The sequence below is a fragment of the Alligator mississippiensis genome, chromosome 11 (assembly GCF_030867095.1).
Source record: "Alligator mississippiensis isolate rAllMis1 chromosome 11, rAllMis1, whole genome shotgun sequence".
Lineage (NCBI taxonomy): Eukaryota > Metazoa > Chordata > Crocodylia > Alligatoridae > Alligator > Alligator mississippiensis.
The window spans coordinates 37,507,231-37,529,024 of NC_081834.1; the positions used below are offsets into that span (position 1 = coordinate 37,507,231).

At 38.7% G+C, this 21,794-nt stretch overlaps 1 protein-coding gene across 3 annotated transcripts in view; it reads left to right on the forward strand.

The window, feature by feature from the left end:
• The window catches only part of THSD4 (thrombospondin type 1 domain containing 4), a 702,916-nt gene that overhangs the window by 532,876 nt on the left and 148,246 nt on the right, over window positions 1-21,794 (forward strand). For all 3 annotated transcript variants that reach the window (XM_059714825.1, XM_019477615.2, XM_019477616.2), the window contains one exon: window positions 14,883-15,087. In XM_059714825.1, the coding sequence (XP_059570808.1) occupies window positions 14,883-15,087 (205 nt within the window). The remainder of the gene's footprint in view (window positions 1-14,882; window positions 15,088-21,794) is intronic.

A 21,794-nucleotide genomic window follows, 5' to 3' on the forward strand; every position in this document is an offset into this window, starting at 1 on the left:
CCCAAACACATTCCACTGGTTCTTCTTCCCTGCACCTCTTCCTTGGGCACCTTGATGACTTCATCAAGCCCCAGCTGTGTTGTACTGCTCTCCCCAGCCAGATATTTCTTACAACCATCCACGGTAGGTCAGCATGTTCTCCTTTTAGTTGTTTACCCGCCACCACTCCCCTCACCTTCTTCACTTGTCCTTCTGTGAAGTTTCCGACCGGCACCCTCCTGTCTCTCTCCCTTACCACTTTCATCAATTTCTCATGATCCTTCAGGTCTTTCATCCCTACCTTCCCTATTTTGTCCCTCTGCATGAATCCTTCCATCCTGATGTAATGAATTGGTGGTTGCCACACCCATGGGCTCTTCCAAGAGGCCTGATACTACTCCCCATTTCCTCAATATTGCAGCTGCAGGAAATCAGATGGTGCACACTGCTTTCCCCCTTCCCTTAGTTACCACCTTGCATATCACGTTTACATATTTCACATAGATGAATAATCCAAAATCCAGCAGCCCTCATCCCCCATTTCTCTTGCTTTGTACAGTTCAGCTCTAGCCAGCCTTTCTCTTTTGGCATTCCAGAAGAACACACACATTTCCCTCTGTACTTTTGCTATCTGCTGCCGCATTTGTGGGAATACAATTCCCGTATATAGAATAATTGGCAGTAGCACAGCTTTAAATGCTGCCACTTTTCGGGCAAAGGACAGTGTCCTTCTGGACCATAACCAAAGTATTTGCCATGGTCTTGCTGCCACCTTTTCCTATGCTGTATTACTTTTCCCTCAGCATCCATTAGGATCCCTAGCACTCTGTTTTCTCTCTCTCTCTTATTTGAAGCCCCAACTCCTTCAAGTCCCTTCAGTTCCCCACTCATTATGATGCTTTTTGATCTATTTAGTTTAGCCTGCATCACTTCTCCACACTGTAATGTATGCTTTAGCGCAATTTCCATAGAAGATCTATCTCTACTACATTTATATGTTCCATGTATAGTATGCATTTTACCTCATCCCCTCCTACTGTTTTTATTCCACTTATGACCTTGTCTTTTCTTATGCTTTGTGCTAAAGGTTTCATGCCACAAATAAATAGGAACAGCAACAAAAGGCACCCTTGTCTCAGCCTGTATAGATTTTAAAGGCTCCGTTTAGGTGCCCATTAATTTGGACTTGACTCTGACTCTCTGCTTCTCTTTACAATAACTTTATCCAACCCAACCTGGGAAAATAGCACCTTAAATATGTAATCATGATCCATTCTGTCTTATGCTTTTCCACTCTTGGATGTGGGACAGTACATCTATGATCACTTTGGAAATCCTTCTACTTGATACTATGCATACTTGGTCTTCATGTATGATCTTTTTTATGTTTTTCCTCATCCTCAAAGCCAGTGTCTTGGCCATTGACTGATAGTCCACATTAAGAAGTGTAATCAGTCTCTAGTTCCTTCTCCCCTTTCTTGAAAAATAAGATCACAATGCCTCTTATAACATTTTCCTTACCTTTGTTTTTTCTACTGTTTCCTTTCCTTTGCTCTTTGTACTGTTTCCTCAAAAACTTCTACTACATTCCTCACTGCCCATGCCCAAAACTTCTCATAAAAGGTTTAAAATTCTTGTTTAAAGGTTTTTAAACACTCGTCAACTTCCTTTAAGCTTCCATCTTCTTTGCTTCCTCCTCTTCCTCTACTTTCTCTTCAGTCTCTTCCAAGAAATCCTTCATCTTCTTCTTGTCTGTTTCCTTTCTCTGGTGTATAGCTCTCTTTAAAATCTTCTCATCATCTCCAACACCTTGTTCTCCTTTTCTACCCAGGCACCACCTTCTTCCCTCACTGCTTAAAGCTCTCTTTTTTGCTGCCTTCACTCTGTCTGAAAAATATCACAGCATTTTGTTTTCTTCCACCCAGGGTGCTCATGCTAAGAATACTTTCTCTCTCATCTTTCTTTTAAATCAGGTTTCTAACTCTTGCTTGTTTCTTCTTGCTCTTCTTGTACCAGTCTTCCTTATGTGTCTTCCTTTACAACCTCCTGTGTTTTTCTTTGCAGCTCTCTTATCTCCTTTGTTCTTTTCCCTGCGCATCTCCTTCCTGATGAATTCTCTCATCCTTCTCTTCACCATCACCCACCATACTCTGGTACTCTCAAAATATTTCTTCAGTGTTTACCACCCTTCATACTGTCTTGTGTATACTTGACATATTGCTTCATCTTGTAACAACCATATATTTAGCTTCCATGGAATCCCAGAGAGAAAACTACAGTAGCCTTAAATAACTGCTTCTGCTTCTGCTTGTACAACACAAGGACTCTCATTGATTTCAGTGAACTTTGTGTCAAACCCATAGTGGATTCTCAGCATTGGACAGTCAGATGAGAACTTTCTGTAAACTCCTTGTGAAGGATTCAGCTGGTTGTAAAATCTTTTTGCTTTAGCAAACAAATTCATAGCATTCATTATCTGTTTTTGGTCAATCAACAAAATAAAGAAAAGCCAAAAAATGAGGTCCTTTTTCATTAACTATCTCAGCCAGCCTACATAATCTAAAATATAAGGGTAGGTAGGCTGCTATTGGAGATAAATACTCTGAAGTTGAAATCTCGTTAACAATTCAGTTGATTCACAAACCAGGAAATAATTAGTCTCGTGTTCCCATAACTGTATTGGCTCTGCAGTGCTGTGGCAAAGTGAGACTAAATCTTTTCTGGTTTGTACATCGCCATAATTTTTAACTAAATGACAGTTCCTAAACATTTACCTTAAGGAGTGACATTCTGATAAGAATTTAACTATAGATGTAGGGAACTAGGGGGAAATAGGTTTGTAATGAACTCATTGGACAGGGACTCAGATGATCTAGTCACTCTGGCTAAGCACAGTCAAAAAGCCCAAGGCTGAATCGATTCAATCTTCGCATGTTATTCTAAAATTTGTAGATTGAACCAATAATCAAGTGAACAGACATTCACTCGTGATTCTGGAAATGCAGCCACATGCCTGCAGTGGCCCAGGCCAAAAGCCAGAGGGCACTAGAGCATGACTCCGTGCTTTGCTGGAGCAGACAGCTTAGGTCAAGTCTAGTCCATTCACCCTTTGAGGGAGACCTATGGGAGAGGTGCAAAGCATCTTGGGATGCTGGGAGACTGTGAGTTAACTTGATTCTGGAGGGGTTCTGGGACAGAAGTTTAATAAACTGATTTAACCTAAATAAGTTAAGTCTAATACTATAGCCATTCAGATTTATCTTAAACAAGTTTTGGCCATTTTGAAAGCAGTTTATGTGCACTGAACTTCTGTTGTGTTACAGATTTGAGCCGGTTTCCAATCACTTCTACTGGTTTATGTGTAAGTTCTGTCCCTAGCCGTTAATTTTCTGTTGCAAACTTCCTCTAGGACCTTGGCAAGCCATGTCATTTACAGTTTTCTTTCTGAAAATGAGGAATAATTCTCACCCTTTGTCTGTCCTGTCTATGTGATAAGATTTTTTTTAGGAAAGGACAATCTTTTGCTATGTATGTAAAATGTCTCCTACTGTGTACGTAAATATGGACCCAATGGAGACATTTATGTAATATAAATAAAACATAATAAATCCTGAGGAGTAGAAATGTTGCTTAACTACAGGTACTGTTCTCACCATAACTACTGTTTAATAGCTTGCTATTTTCAGTAATACTAGATAAAGGGCATTTTTAAATATGTTTTTTATCTTAAGAAAACCTTTTCAGCACCTGGAGCTGCTTCTCAAATTCACTTGGTTGCAAACCCATATTCTTGTACCGAAATATCATCAAGTGTTGTAGTATGCAGTTAGCTGCTGACCATTGTGACTGTCTGTACATATGTAGCCATGAATTATTATAACCTCCAGGCTACACTTAGACCACAAGAAGACTGAGGTATGGGATCCTGTATGTCTTCTTAAGCTTGTTAACCTAGTATCTTGCCTGGCTTCCTCTGTATGCTTTGAAAAACAAAAAACTTTACTTTCAGTAAAATTGTTTTTATGTTTTATGTTTTTGCTTTATTGTTTTAATGAAACTATTACAGAAATATGCAGTAGTTGTTGTTTTGTAGCAGAAGAGCTCTGTTACCACTGGTCATTGAAGAAAGGTCTCATTAGAATCTCAGTTTGTGGGAAGCCACTTCTTATACTTAAAAAAAATGTTAAGGCAACGGTTACCCAGAGGACAATGCTAACTTTTTAACAGTACAAATTCAGTTCTGTCTACCGTTTGAATTGTGAAGATAGCGTGTCTTTCCCTTTCCTTCACAAAGGCATGAGAAATGAAAACGTTAGGCTATGCAAGAGAGGAAGATACTCAACATGACAACAAAGTCAGGGCTGTAATAGAAAGCTGGCTAAAATATAGAAATTTGTTTGTTAAAGTAAGAATGAGAAAAGGTGAAAGGTAACATTCCAGTAACAGTGTCATCTTGGAATCGTGAAAATATTGAGAAGGCATAAATTAGGAAGTTAGGAACTCAAATGTTGGTAGACAAAAACAACAAGTAGTGAGAGATTTTCCTCATCCTTTAATGGGCTCTCTATCTTTTAACTTCACCATATTTCCATTGTTTGTATCAGTTTTTTAGCTTCTTGTGCGCTATCTCTCCTCTCTTTGTTAAATTATTACTATTCATGGCTTACATATCAGATCTTTCTTGGCTTTCAAATTTGGCATGATCTTAGACATTCCTTATTTTAACAGATGTTTTCTTATAGATTTGACATGATATGTTTTGGAGAACGATTTCAGTGTTTAGGGCAAAACTATATGAAACAAATTTTTAAAACATTTAAAGTGTGTGTGTGTGTGTGTGTGTGTGTGTGTGTGTTTGTGTGTCCCGGTCTTATTATTTTCCTCTTTCATTCTTTTCAAAGAGGCCAAATATTTTTTCAGGGTATGTGTAGGAATGTATTTTTCTATTTGTTTTCAGGAAACTTCTAGAACTTGAGTAGGAGAAGGAATATCAACAGAGGCAGTTAATTTCCATTAAAGTTGCAATGGAAATCTTCAGTCTTCTAGGACATCTTCCAATTAAGCTGGACAGATAACTACGGGAACAAATAGTGGGCTGTTGTTATATAACGCTAAGGGGAAACAGAACCATCAAGAGATTAGCACAGATTTGTTGTTAATTGCCAGCAGAATGAGAAAACTGATATGGTGCTGTCAGAAAACCTAAAAGACATTTGAATTTGTGCTAATTATGATAAACTTCAAAAGACTAGAAGCATCTCTAGAGTGTCATGCAAGTGCTACATAAGGGGGGTGTCTACACAAAATACTAACTGCATAGTAGCCAACTAATACTGCACAGTAGCAATCACAGCACGGACAGTGTTAATATGCTACTGTGCAGTATTATCAGACTAATGTGCAGTAGTGTCACTTAAAAGACATACAGCAGCACTACTCTGCAGTAACTCTGCACTCTTGTTACTGCACATTTATTTAGTACTTGCTTATATAAGTACTCACTGCTCAGTAGTGTCTCATGTAGACATGCCCATGGAGCACTAAACTACTGTACATATTCCTGCCAAGGTACTAACCAATAATCAATCATACAGTTTTGGAGGATGGTAGAAAAGGGATTTATAATTTTGAGCAAGGGGAAAGACAGAGGACTACCTAGGAATCTTAACTTGCACATTGAATCTGTGACAGAATTTGATATACATAAAACCAAGAAAAAATCTAAAGTAGGTTGATTAAGCAGCAAATGCAAAATCTAGCAAACACATCATTGCTATTCCATTTGTAGTTTGTGTTACGTGTTAGTTATTTTGTTTAGAAAAACAGATTTTAGATAGTCCATAATGTATTTGAAAATGACTTGTAAATATTATTTTTTAAATATTGCAGTTTAATGACTTCATCAGATGGACAAGGACACATCAGTATGTATCTAGTGTTTCTGTATCATAGTTTATTGGTTTTCTAATTTACTAATGGTCACTGTGATTCTTCTTATATTTGTGTCTTACATATAAGCCACTTACCTGGGACATGTCTTGAAGTTGGAGCTTGTATTGTGAAGCATTGTTACAAATAAAAAAATTAATAATCGCAACAAAACAGCAATAAAAATAACATGTCCTGGGAAAAACAGTTCAATACAAACTCCAGCCTCCAGTTCAGTGGGCCAAGCAATGCCACAAGACAATAAGCATGAAGCAGTATCTTACAGAGTGGAAGTAAGTACTCCAACTGGCATAGATCTGCCCTTCAAAGACCTGAGAAACAGCTAAAAATATAGTCAATGTTAGCAGTGAAAAAGACCATGTTTATTTGAATTATGTAGCATGTAACCTTAAAACAGTTACATACTTGCAGGTCATTTTCTTCTTATTTATTTTTTCTGCATAATTTAATGGCAAGCATTTGAAATGATGATTTCAACCCCAGTCAGTCTTTTACTTTTTTCCCCTCTGTCTTGGCTTGATTAGCAGTGTGCTTTTTGTGCAAAATGCCATGTGTATAAGATTTAAAGCATGGGTGAAAAACAGCCAGATTCTCATTAAGTAAAGTCTGAGCTATTTAATGATATCATATTTAATAATCTCACTGATATTTAAATAATAACCATCTAATTAGAACCTGTTTGTCCAAACTGCTTTAACGAGAAGCTAAATATGAATTTTGAAAAAATGCCAAAAAAATCCCAGCATGTGTATTTACATTATACATTACCACAAGTCCTGCTGCACTTATTATTTGGGTCATTTGTTTGAGGTAAGATTTATTCAGAAAAGTCTCTTGCAGATCTGTATTACTGCTATTTTTAGGTTTTTTTTAGGTGACTCCTCAGATGGTAAGGCTGGACTTATATTGATTATGATCAACATACCTACCACAAGCCATAGGTTTTCACTGGGTAATTCTTGCTTCAATTCTGCACCTGGCTGATTTAGAGAATGTCTTTGAGAAAGCCATTCTGTCTTGATTTAGAGATGTTAAGTGACAGAGAATTGACTACATACCTAGCTTAATTAGCTTAATTCCCCTCGCTATCTTATTTCTGGTCTGGATTGGTCTAGTTTCATGCTCCAACTGCTGGATCTTGATATGCTGTCTCCCTGAAGGACTGGCCTCTGTGCCTGCCAGCCATGAGCCTTTGTACCAGTTGCACTGCTTTTTTTTGTGACAGTTTTTTTGACACCGGGATGTCCTTATGTTAAACTTTGGTGCCGTGCTGCAAATTTGCAGTGCGGCGAACAGTTGCACATGCACTGCATGTGGTTTGCGGCAACTCAAATCAGTTGCACGTGCACATGCATCTGGACGTTCCCATCACCTCTTTGAAAAAGCCATTCTGTCTTGATTTAGAGATGTGAAGTGACAGAGAATCCACCACAATCCCTAGGTTAATTAGGTTAATTCCCCACACTTACTTCTTCTATTTGATATCTCCAAGGATTATGCAATATCTCTCTTAGCTGCTACATTGCACGGAGAACTCATCTTATCTGTCTGAACACCTAAGTCCCTTTCAGAGTTATTGCTTTCCAAAATACAGTCAGCTGTCTTGTGTGACTTTCAAGACCATACATTTGGCTGTATTAAAACAGTTGCTGTTTTCTGTATGCACCAGAATCATCATTCAATATTACAACTGAGTTTTAAGTGCTGCATTTTTTTTCAGACTGGTTTGTTTACCTTATATCCATCAGCCTTACCAGCCAAACTACAGCAATAGTTGGTGTAAGGAAAAGTCAGTTGTCATGTATATTAAAACAAAGTGACACCCCCATGTACATTGCCAAGGTAACTCCACTTGGTATGACATTGACCTCTTCTTTGCTCACTGAGTTACTTATGATGGTATGCTTATAGTCAGCATTTGGACTTTTTGGCATAGACTCAGAATTTTTTCAACTCCATCCAAGTATAACTTGCAACAACGTGCCTTGTTCTACAGACTGCTAACCACTGGGTTGTACGACCCCCCAAATTGGTTGTGTATTACAGCTATTCAACTAATCATCTAACTAAAATATTGGTAATTGAAAAGTGTATTTAACACATTATAACTTGTAATAGTTCCTTTCATCATTCATAATCTTATACAGCTAGAGCAGTGAAGGCAAATTGTTGTCACTTTGTATTATTTATACCACTGTACCAACGCAAGGTGTAGTTATTTAGTACATTCATTTAACACTGAAATAGGAACATCTGCTTTCCATTTCAAGAATCAGCACTTCATCTCTTTAAATGCCTGGCACAAACCCCATTCTCTTATATATACATCCCCTAAATCCCTGTGAAGTCCACCACTGAATATTTCATCCAGATTGCCCCTTGTTTCTCTCAGGGGATTTCATTTAAATTAATTTTGGCACAGGATTTGGTATAATTCTTGAACACTTTCTTTAGTGCTAACCTGTAACTTATAAAGTTTTTTGAAACATATTGCAAAAATTATTGGAAAATACTAAAAATGTCTGGCTTGTAATGAAATTAAAATAGAGACAAAAATAATTCTTTTGAACAAAAACATAATATAAGAAAAATTATTTAAAGTGGCAGATGTTCACTATCCCTCTTCATTTGAGCACAAGAACTGAAGCAAAGACCATGCCTATGTTTAACCAAGTTTGTTAAATAAAGGTAAAATGCTTATAGCACAGGCAAGACTCACTTTTCTTTGTATCTGCTCACTAATTTGCTGTTTATGATCCTAAACTGGTTAAAGAGATATTCAAATTATGAATGGAATGTGGTATGAAATTTGACTCAAAGATTGACTTTTCTTTTTGGAAATGGCAGACAGCTCAAGTATCTGTTAAATTATCAGAAGTAATCCTGAATTTGTTGTTATGCAATGTGTAAATGGCCATTAAAATAGAGATCAGTGCAGTTTACACTAACTCCAAAGCCCCCCGTAAACTGCCAGAATAATGTGAGGAGACTTTTGGTCTACACAGCAAAAGCAGTGCACTCCAGAAATACCCAGGCTAGCTGAAGTATAGCTATGTTAACGATGTTCCACACAGGCTCTGTGTTAGGCCTGCTGAGAAGCGATGTACTAACATGGCGGTATGGATATTCAGAGATATTTCGGTTTGTTTAATGGCAAATGACACAGCAAAATGATATGTCTTAAGTTTTTGTAATCATAATTTCAAAACAAAGTGTAAGAAAAGTTTGTATCTTTATAGCTCAGGGTGGGCACTAGGGGTGTGCAAAATGGGCTGTATTAGATTTGGATTTGGATTTGGCTTGAATTGGGGGACAATGATTTGATTCATTGATTCAGATCACTGTCCCTATTTGATTCGGCCAAATCTGAATTTGAAGATTGGATGCTGATTCAGAGAATTAGTGATTCAGCCATAGACACAGCATAAAATGTTTTTTCTACATACCTTGAGGTACCAGGCACAGCTCGGGAATGCTGTAATGCTTGGGCAGATGGAATATCCCACAGGAGGGCGGGCGGGGTGAGGTGGGGGCCCGCGCATGCTCAGTGGTGGACCCAGAAGTGGACTGGAAGTAGTAACAGTCGACTTCCGGGACCACTGCCGAGTGTGCGGTGGACTTCCCCCCGTGGCGCCTCTCTGGCTCAGCGATCGGCTGCAGGGGGACCCCAATGCCCCCGCAGACCAAGAAGGCACCAGTTTCCAAGCTAGGGGGTAGGGGGAGGGTCCCCTGTGTGCTCTGTGGCAGACCTGGTAGTGAACTGGAAGTGCTTTTGGTCCACTTCTGGGTCTACCGCCAAATGCATTGTGGATCCCCCCACACTCCTGTAGGACGCTCCATCTGCCCCACCATCTCAGCATTCATGAGCCACCTGGTACCTTGAGGTATGTAGAAAAAACTTTTAAAGCTGTGTCTATGTCCAAATCATCGAATCTCTCGAGGGCTTCAATTCAATTCAGAGAGATTAAAGGGTCTCCTGATTCGATTTGGATTCAGAGATTCGGCCACCAAAATTCCGAATCTCCACCAAATTGAATCAGTGACTGAAGCTTCGCACAGCCCTAATGGGCACTTTTACTGTGTAATAAGCAGCAAAAGAACATTTGCTACCATACATCTGCATTAGTTGTTTCATTGCTTGCCCCAACCAGTCTTTCAGACTTTGTCTTTAGGTCACCCTGCAGAATAGCCAATGCAGGTAGCTTCTGCGATTTATGCCAATGACTACTCCAGTCAACTTTGTACCATTGAGACCCACAATCAGAAATTTAGAAAGCAAGATGCACTGAGTTTGTTCAGTGTTTTCTAACTCCCTGCCTTGCTTTTTTTCTTACACATGTGCATGGGTGCTTATGCAGAGACCTTTAGACATGAATTCAACAAAAACCTTAAGCATATTTTTGAAGGTGTTAATATTCATTCTTGTGTAGTACAATGAGCCATTCAATACTTTTGCATTTATCATGGACCGTTGCTCCGCCTGCACTCTTCTAACTGGCTTAGCTCCACCAGAACCACTGCTACTATTCCAAATCCCAGAGTGGCTTCAAATAGCTGCCTTTAAAAAAAGAAACCAAAAATCAAATTGGCAGCAAGATGTTTCCTTTTCTCCCCCAAATTACTCTGGCCAAAGGCCCAGGATAGATTATATTTTTAGTCCTGGACGAATCACAAGTGTCACATCTAATATCTCATGACCCATCAATGCTAGAAATAAATATTTTATACTGTTAGAAAGGGGAGATTCCCATTTACCCAGTGGGACACAAACCTTGTTATACTATTATTTATGCCATGTATGAAAATATTAGGTCATACAATATTTTTATATGCATGGCTGAACTATAATAAGTAATTTCAGAGGTTTTCCAAAATGCATTAGCTATAATATTTCTTTTCCTCCTGAGCTTTGTGCATTACTCATGTACAAAAGCACCTGCATTTTCAGGCAGAGTAATATGAGTACTAGTGCCAATAAAAAAATGCAAGTCTCTTAAGCATTTCTAAAATACTCTGTAAATTTGATTTTACATACAAATTACTGTTACTGTATGCTATTCACCAAAAAGTTTATCAGAATTCATTGGCTTTAACCTTTCTAATTCATTTCCTTATGGGCACTGCAACTGTACCAAGCACACGATGATAAAACCTACTTCATTATGCATTTTCCTTTTTAGATTATCATTATTTTCAATAATGCATTTTTAAAATTTTTCCTGTGAATCCTTAAATTAAAAAATAGCAGTAAACAATTTTGACTGCTATATTTTCTAACAAAAGTATGCTTAGATTCCTTTTAACACACTATTTGAAACATATTGGCCTCAGTAAAGCTATGGAGAATACCAATATGTTTGCTTTTTCCTATTGGTATTGTAGCTGTAAACAAATACAAAATGAGTGCATCTATACGTGTAATTAATGGGACGTGATAAACTCCAGTATAGGTCACATTGGTGAAAATGCTGCCGGGCACAGCATCTGCAATGCGTGCCCAGGACTGCAGCACTTTGGGCCAGCGCGGAACAGCCCTGGGCTTGTGGGAGGTCCGGGGGTGTCAGCTCTGGGCTCTGGGTGGCAGCATTGGATAGCGGAGGGGATGGCTGGGGCACAAAACTGCTAAAGTGCGGTGTTAGGTGGCAGGAGTTGCACTTTAGCACCCTTGTGCTCCAGCCAGTCCCTATCACTGTGTACATGTGTATTTTGTTGGAGTAACTTACTCCTATAGGATAGTACTGTCCCCAACTAATTAATTTACTATGCTGACTATCCCTGATTAATTAATTTACCATGCCCTGTCCACCATAGGATTTACTATCCTACGATGAAGTAAATTACTCTGCCATATGATAATACTGTTCCTAAGGTAATTTACTGCACCCTAATACCAGTGCACATGTAGACTGTGATGCTTTACTGTGGAGCTAATTAGTCAACTGTGTAGTAAAATGAACATGTAGATGCACCCAAATGACTTGGATACTTGTTTCTGTACCAAAAGAACCAAATTCAGGCTGATTTTTGTTCTCTTATTGATGCTGGAAATGCTACTCATATTTAATAGTACCCAGCAGTAATACTGTTTCAGATTTGTTTGGTGGCCGGAGTAGAACATGGGCTGTTTTGCTTGCTAGAATGAAGAAAACCATACTAATTTTTATAAGAAATATACTACTGCTGAAGACCACTAAACTTTTATGCAAACAGCATGCATTGTATATTCAATCATACTTCAAGGGAATGCCTTATAAGCTGACACACACTATTGGAACACTCCGTGAATATCACAGGATAACATAAGAGGATGTTAATCCCCACATTTCTTTTCAGATGACTTTCTAGTGGGAAAAGAATAAAGTCTCTCAGCAAAACGCCCTAAATAGAGAAAATTCCCGCTCTCAATCAATCATCTGTAGAAATGGCGAAGGAGTCTTAAATTTAGAACACATCATTCTTTAGTTTGCGTAGGCATGTCTGAAATTTCATTGTGTGAGTTGATGTAGTAGCACTTAGTGGTAAATCCTGTTTATCCACAGGCATTATGTTATTAGCAAATAAAATAAATTTTCAGTAAATGACAGATATGAAATCCATATATGATCTCCTAAAGCAGCACACTTTGCAATGAAAATAAAAGATGTTAACGCAAATATTTCCAGTAACACACACACATTAGAATGTCATGATAATTTGTTCAGGTTAGAATTGATAAGTGCAATAGCTTTTTAGATTATTTCTCCACTGCACACACGGGCTTGGGACCTCTTTCACCTTTTTCCTCATGATGACCACAAATAGGCATCAAGCCTCCCATGATGCCAGCAGCACTGAGTTGGATGGTTTTATTTGTGTTCTTTGGATAATCATTAAAAAATGTTCAGTATTAAATATTTTTATTGGAACCAAGGAGAACCTGCCCTGCAGTTTAGAACAGTTTTCACAGCAAGGAACAAACATTAGTTTTTGGCATCAGAAAGAAACATAATGATGCCAGTGCTCCTGACAGTGCTCTTTGTTATGGGTTACTGGTATCAGAAAAGAAAGGGTTTCCTTATTCTTTATATTTGGCTGCTCTTTTTCAGAAAAGACTTTACTGAGCAGGCATTAACCAGCTTTTGCATGTGGTATTGCACATTCTATTTAACAGAGTAGAAGAGTGCCCTTGTCTAAATTAAACTGACACTCCTATGAAAAGGCTGGTGGGACTTTGTTTCACTGTAATATTTAATCATGATGTATCATGTCTATCAATAGGGAACTTATTAAAGTAAATAATGCTAAAGTATTAGGTTTGATGAAACCATTGTTCATGAAAAACAGTGTTCTATAAAATCTGTAAATACTACCACATCCTGCAAATACAAACATAAATGCTTGCAAATAAGGAGCTAATATATACAGTACATGTATGACCCAACAGATGTTACTCAGTGTTTCCCTTTGGTTTGGGTGAAGTACTGAACATGTTTCCTTGCTTCTAATTTATGTTATTTTATGCATTAAGCTCTTTATTAGGGCTCTGCAAAGCTTTGGTCCCTGATTCAATTCAGTGGAGATTCAGCCTGATTTTAATCGCCGAATCTGAACCAAATCAAAGGACCCTTTAATCTCTCCAAATCAAATCGGAACCCCCGAATCGCTTTGGAGAAACTCGGAAAGATTCGGAGATTCAGACAGACACAGCATTAAATGTTTTCTCTACATACCTCTAGGTAGCAGGCGGCTCGTGAGTGGTGCAATGCTGGGGTGCATGGAGTGTCCCACAGAAGCGCGGGGGGCTCCCCTGCGCGCTCGGCAGCAGACCCAGAAGTGGACCAGAAGCTGAATTGAATCGGGGACAGTGATCTGAATCAACTAATTGAATCACTGTCCCTGATTCAGGCCAAATCTGAATCCAAATTGAATAGGGCCTGCTTCGCACACCCCTACTCTTTATAAGTTATACTACTGGATATTTGAGATGGGAGGGTCTGAATTTTGGCTCTTGCTCTGTTCAGAACCAGGCAACTGTTGTTGTGGGGACTAAAGTTGACACTGCCATTTTTCTGCCTCACACCCTGATTCCTGAAGGCAGCAAGGAAGATGATCTAGGTCCTAGCACACGATAGAATTTTTTTGTCTGCTTGTTCCTTGTTCCTCTTAGGGTTAAGAATAGCCAGTATACAAGAAAACTAACAAAAGATTTCTCCATAATTAGAACATGGCCAGCATGGGCTACAACAGTGAGGCAGAAGGCAGGATAGATGTGCACCTTATAGAATAATTAAAAAAAATATAGAGAGAGCATAAGCTTTTGTAAATTCTGGCCCACTTTACCGGATGTTGTGAAAGTGCAGAATAGAGCAGTGTATAAAGTAGAGTGAGTGATTTGAATGCAGAAGTTGGGAAGGACGGAGGGAGAGGAAGGTGGGGGAAGAGAAAAGAGGAGAGGGGACAGTGCTGGGAGATGCATGCAAGCAAAGATCCCCTAGGAGCGAAGGGGTCACAATAACTAATCCAGGTAATGGGATAAGAATCTGGACTCCTTACCTTTCCCTACAACAGTGCAGACCAACCTTTATAGCAGTAGTGCCACAAATTAGCTCTCCACCCTATCTGAGTGCTGCTCTGATCCCTTTCCTCTGTCTGATCTGCTGCTTTGCTTTTCCCTTCCTGACCTATTCTCTTGGGCTGATCTGCTGTTGTCCTTTTCTGCTATCAGCCTTGTCTTCCTGACCTTCTCCTCTAGCTACATGTCAGACAGAGGCTGCTCATGCCATTTGTGGAACACGTACCACAGAGTAGCCACCCTTGGACTACAGCAAGGTCCTAAATTGAATTGCTCAAGTCTTTTGGTCTGTGAACTGTTTGAACTGTCATATAAGACAGTTCTATTTTGATTAATTCTCTGAAGCAATTCATGAGACAATATTTGTAAGGTCTGAAAAAAGTTACCTCTTTAATTTTTGCAGAGCATTGGCTGTGATGACTATCTGGGCTCCGACAAAGTGGTGGACAAATGTGGAATATGTGGAGGGGATAACACAGCTTGTAAGGTTGTGTCTGGAGTTTTCAAGCATACACTAACAAATCTCGGCTACCATAAAATAGTAGAAATTCCTGAAGGTGCTACTAAAATCAACATCACTGAGATGTCAAAGAGCAACAACTACCTGGGTAAGTTATATTTCATTATCAGTAAAGCATGTTATATGCACTGGCTGGAGGTTTGTCCCAGCCTTTGCCTTAGCCTTGTGCCCTTTTAGAAATGTGGAATGGATTCAGTCAAATTGCAGACTTAAAACCTTAAGTTGGAAAGGTCCTTGATCACAAGTAGTAAATGCATAAAGTACATCAAGACTGGGAGGTGCTAAAATGCTGTACTCAGAATACAGGATCATTTGGATGGTAAATGAAATTGCTTTAAAAAATATAATGTGGATTAAATGAAGAGGAAAAAAACAGGCATTTGGAGATCTATTGTCAGAGCACAACAGTGCCCTGCATTTGTGTTGGTGAAGAACTTTCTGCCAATATATTTTTGCCTTGTTCACCCAGTGAGCTTCTCTACTCATGGTATGACCTCACATATAGTTTAAGTGCAAGACTCAGTTTATCCATGGGTGAAGTGCCACTTAAAGACCTGCTTTTTTTCCAGGTGACTGAGAATGAATCTACTTGTCATATATTTATATATCCCAGTGTATTAGTCCTCTTCCCCCAACCTCTCTCCATCTGTCAGTCCATCTGTCTCCATCTCTCTCCATCTGTCTCCATCTCCATTCTTAGACATGAGTCTGTCCTGAGTGTTGCCATAAGCAAATAATAACGGAGATACATATTCCGGTTTCTTCGTTCTCATTTTCCTTTCCTCATCACTCCAGGTGCATCAGAAGCTTCATGTTACAGTATTTCATTTGACTTGCCAATTCTCTGAGCACTGCCACTTTCCATTTAGCTCCTCAGCCCCTGCTTAACTATCAGAGAAAAAGGAAACATTTATTATCCACATTGACTATCTTTGTTTTTTCTACTTTTCCATTACTCTTACTTTTTTCACTGGCTGGTTGCTGTCAAGGGATGCTAAAGTATTAGACTCCTTTTACAGACATCTATCTGCGGTCAGGAGTACCTTGTATGGCTGCAGATTACATATTGTAATTTATTTAATTTTGTTTCATAATCTGACTAAAAATGTAACACTTCTGAGTAATACAGGAAAAAAAAACTATAGGATTTATAACTTCTACAACAAATATATACTTAGTATTTCTAACTCTGGCTGCTTTCCCAATCCATGATTTTCTGGTGAGCTATACCTAAGTGTGAGTGTTTGGATTCTTATTTGAATGTTCTGCATGGTGTCCATCTCTTCAAAGGGATCTGGTGGTGAAGGAGAATTATTGTTCTGTAAGAGAACGGTACCTTCCAATGCTAAGATATGTTTAGAAGAAAGTGTGGGAATTGGACATCAAATAAGTGAAAGAGAGGCTTGCTAGGCAAGCCAGTGAAAATTATTACATTAGAAATGCATCAAACAGTGAAACGAAAGAGATTTTTTCTTTCAGATGTCAGCATCTGAAAATGGCTAAGAAAAAATACCTTTAATACTGTTGAAATGTGCTGGGCCACATGACCATTTTTGGAATAGGCAGAGCAGAAAAATAGTAACATTTTTGCTTAAAAATAATTGGGACTGTTAGCATGCATGGGAAAGCAGCAAGCTTTCTGTTTCCCATGCTTTTCCTTAGCCCTAGAGCTCCCACTGTTTGGTTTGTGCCAGCACCCTGGTTATATTTTTAACTGTCACATATGGCTCATTTTAAAGTTGGTGGTATAGATTTTAGATTGCTAAATTCACCAAATTAATCTCCCATATATTGAAGCGTCCTGAGGCTCTGATTCCATCCAACAGGCCATCAGGCATCTCTGCTTAGTCCACAAGGCATTACAGACTTGCTGCTTTCATGACTGCTGTCAGTTTATCATCATCAAACAGATCGTCTTTTAAACAAGATCAAGCCACAGTGGCAAAAGCAGCATCTAGAGGAACATAACACCACAGCTAAAGAACTGTTTATTGACCATTGATTGTGAAGTGAAAAAGGGAGAGGGAGGACCTGCTGAGGTCACACATTTCTTAGCGGGCTGTGAACAACAAATTTCCTACAGCCAGCACTAAGCATTCTCAATGTGGGCATTTAAGCAGGTTTGAATAATGAACTATAACCCTTAATCTTACTATCTCTGAAACTCTGGGCTGTTTGAAATCCAAATAAGACCTGATATATTTAAGAGGAGAAAAAGAAACCTGGCACTTCAATGTGCCAGAGTTTTCACATATTTAGCTAATTAAAAAAAAAAAAAAAAGCACTTATGTATTTTCTAAAGACTATCTTAAAATACTTAATAGGTGTAACTTTATACACTTAAGTGCTTTGGTGAATTGCTTTGCTTAATTGCTTACATTTAAGTGCTTTGGGTTCCAATTCTGCTATGTTTGCTCATGCTAGTGTGCTAATGTAAGGACAATCCCACTAGAGTAAGCAGGGTGACTTAGGGCCTTGTTACACCTTACTTTGTAAACTGCACAAATGCTGATAAGTGTTAGAGTGCTAGCTTGAGTTTGGAGCACTCACACCTTTCAGTCCTCCAGGCCTCTTCTGGCTTGAAGTAAGAATCCCCCCCTCCCCACACCTTCTTCTCCCCTTGTCCCTCAGGCTTCCCGCGGTTACCCTCTTCCCCAACCTGCTTCTAGCTGTCTGTGCTGTCTGTCTCAGGGGAGCTTGCAGGGAAGGGTTAACCTGCCTGCCCAGCTGCCACTGTGGGGCTACTGCTCTTCTCAGGGCTGAACCCATCCAGAGACCAGCAGCCAGGTGGGCAGGTTAACCCTTCCCTGGGTGCTCCCTTAGGAACACAGTGTGGGCAGCCACAAGTAAACAGGAGGCAGGGGGGCAGTGAACAGGGATCTGGGGTCCTGGGGAGGGCAAGGGGAGGGGCAGCGGGCCTGATCTGGGCCAGCAGGGGAGGGGGACACGTGGGGTGTTTACACTAAGATGTAGCCAAGTATCTATACCTTAATGTAACATGAGCTGGGTAGCGTGGATCAGAGAGAATCCCGCCCTAGAGTGGTGCAACTTCGAGCTGCCTAATAAGTGCTTAAAACTAGTTTCAGGTGTTAACGGGCATTTTTACACGTGCAAGTGCCACAGCGCCGGGCACTTTGAAAAGTGCCTGGTGCTGCAAAGCTTGCAGTTGTATAAGTTGTGAAATGCACATCAGCGCAAAGAAAGTGGCACTTTTGAACTAAAATACTTAGGAGGCGCTTTAGTTTAAAAGCTCACCACTACCATTTTCTCTGCTCTGATGCTCATCTTGGCACTTATGCAATTGCAAGTGGCACAGCATGGTGTGTGTCAGCTCCTGTGCAGAGCAGACTCGATTAATCGATTAATGGAGTCTGCTCTGAAGTGGTGGATCTCCAGCATGTCTGAGAACTAAAAGGTACATGTATAAACACCCAATGTGTGGACAATCCAGGTGTTAAGAGCTCCAGGTGCCACCCAAAATTGCTGTGTAACAAGGCCATTACTAATGGATGAAAGTCCCATTGATGTAAAGGGGACAAAGATAGGGCCTTATGTTTTTGTCAGTAAGCCTACAAGTTTCACTGGATTTCTCTATGCATTGGCTCAGGGTCATTGGAAATGTTCGCCAACTTCAACAAAATTTCCTGGGAATCTAACCTAAGTGTTCAGTGTGCCACAAAATGTGAGACTCACTGGAGCGGCATGTCATTTCATGAAATATTTTTTCCACAGCTCCAAATTTACATTTCTGTGTTTTACAATTTTGTCCATGATTAAGGAAAATATATTCTCATGGTACAATATTGCTAGTTTGACTAAATGGAGGAAATGACAGGAGAGAGTGTTTTTGTGAGATTTCAGTTAAGATATTTGACCAAAGAGTGTCAAATTGAGGTAAATTCACAGAACCTTCTAATCTTGACTATGTCTAAAATTGGATATATGAACCTTTAGCCATTCACCAGACACTGCCTATTACCATTGTCTTTACTGAAATACAGAGCCAAAGGTAATAGGCTTAGTAACTGAAGAGTGTGTTGAGCAGAGTGGCTTTCCTGGAGATATTGATGTGGTGGTAACTTAGTTCTTTCTAGTTCTAGGTATAGGGCTCATGTCAATTTGTTCATGCTACATGAAGGAAAGTGTGATATGGGGATAATGAGATATATATTTCTTGTTCTTTGAAACAGTAATAAATTTTGTCTCTAGAATAAAAGCATGCTGTTCTGAATAGGGTTTGTAGTGTTTCCAGAATACATGACATTACCCAGGTATTCAGACAATTCCGATTAAAAGAAGGCACACAGCAAATACTGTAAGATCAGCACAGAGTGGTTCATAGATCAAGTATTTAAATGCAGCTATCTCATGTCTCTATATTTGACATTTTAGAAGAATCACCAGTTTCATAGTATTCATTGACAGTATTTTTAGCGTTTCCAGGTTTCCACTAACATTACTTGAGTGGCATTGAATTTTATTTATGTTACTTTCAAACATTGTTAATGCGCTGAGAAATATTATAATTTCCAGATGGTGTTCCTTTTATTTTCATTCAGGTAGTGTTCCACTGTTTATCAGTTTTAATTACAAAACCTTTAACCTTTCCATTCCTTATTGCCATTCAGGTAAACCTACAGCACATGACAAAATAAATGCTGTCTATTTTAGAACTTGAATTCCTTTCTGAATAGTCTGTACTTCCTTTGGGTTTGGGAAATGAGTAGCAAATTTTACTTAATCTAAATTATAAATCATGATAAATGTATTTGTTAGTCTGTTTCTATGCTTTAGCTTTCACAGTCAAGTAAAACCTACTTACCTTTGCTTTAAGATTAAATTGTGCAGTCCTGAGCTCTACAAAAATTACTATAATAATAATGAGATTTTCTGTCAGACCTTTGGGGCAACAAAGGAACTATCCCTACACAAATTCTTCATCTGGAAGAGCAGTTCTCTTACATTCCCAGTTTTGCTTAGAAAAGAGATAAAAGCATGTTTTTTAAATCCCAGTTGTAAGCATCCATTGGTCACATTTTTTTGATCCATTGAAACGGGAATTTTGCCATTGACTTAAATGGGAACAGGATTTGTTGGTTTTAGACTTGTCCAGCAAAACATAGGCTGGTTAAATATAAATACTTTCATATATTTGGGATTAAGATTTGGAGTAAATAAGTAATTTAAAAACTACAAAATATCAGCCTAACAGTATTATCCTGAAAGTGGCTATTTTGCCAGATGGGTCTTAAAACCTAATTTGAAAGAGTGGATGTGATATTGTTATCCATTTTCTCAACAAATAGGCATGTTAAGGGGGAAACATGTGGATTAAGTATAAAAAATATGGCTAAATAAAATCAGTTAAAATATAATAATAAAAAATATAATGGTGATAAAAATATTGTGAAATGGTCTGATTATGTGGGTAATCTAATAACTTTAGAGGCAGCTCCAATGTTCAGATAACCTTAACATAATTCTGCACATGCAGTACCAAATAGAGTTTTGCCCATTTTAGCCTTTTATGGAAAGAATCCTGGGGAGATGAGATGTTGGGCAAGCTACTTAACCTCCCGGGGCCTTAGCTGTATAACGTCTACTTCAGAGATAGCTGATATGAAATTTAATTCATTAGGTGTTGTAAAGCCCATCTTCATTAAGTGAAGAGTTAAGTGAAACAATGAAATGAATGCCACTATTTAACTCATATTTTCAGTAAGGGCATTTTGCATTCCCTCCCACACACGAAACATACAATATCTGTATTTAAAATAATCCAAAAGTGTGTGTGTGAGAGTGTTAAAACAACAAAGTTCAGGAGATTTAGCTCTTGTCCTTTTGAACTAGATATTTTGTTTAGCATGTCCGAATGTTTAAGTGGATTTAAGGAATTTATGCTGTGAAAATGAGATCAGATGAAGCTAAAGAGAGAGCAGATTCTGTGGAAAATATTTTCATATCCCTTGCAGCAGAGAGAACATTTCAAACATAATGTCTCCTGATGAAACATTGTCAGCAGCTCTTGCGCTTAAAATAACATCTTAAAGCCAATGTAGTGATTCCGTTCTTCAGCGAAAAAGTAATTTATGTTGGTTTTTTTAACTATTGATAGAGAATGTTGAAAATAAGCATTGCTAGAGGTACACCTATGTCAGATGCAGTCATCTACAATTTCATGATAATCTCTTTTATCTAATTGCTTACTTTGATTAGTATTAATTCAGAAAATCAATATATTTAAAATCAGAATCTGGAGGGGAGTTTTGGATTCTGGTGTTCAGGATTTTGCATGGATTGCACAAACCAAGGTTATAGGATTGTTGTGCACAAGAACAAGTAATGCATAGCTGGTGATATACATAAAAGGTACAGTACAGTTGGTTTTTAAATGATGGGATTAGAAATAGGATGAATGAGTGGTTTGATTTCACAGGGCTAGAACTGTTGGTAGTGCAAATGAAATAAATCAGTACTGGGATATGGGTACCCAACCTGCTTCTAGGCATTAAGGGCTTGACTGAATTCCCACAGAAGTGAATGCAAATATGGCCATTGACTTCATAGGTACAGGGGAAGATTTGATTACAGGCATGGCTCAAAAGGTTAACTTGAAACAAGTTTTAACTTCTTTTTAAATTCTATTTTTCATTGCCATTAAGCCCTCTAGTCTGGTCAGAAATATCTTTCTAGATATCAGATTCACCCAAAGAACCTTGTCTTTCTTACGGTATGATACTACTTACACTTTGTCTTATGCCAGAGGAGGAGAAATTATTTTCCTAATTTTAATGT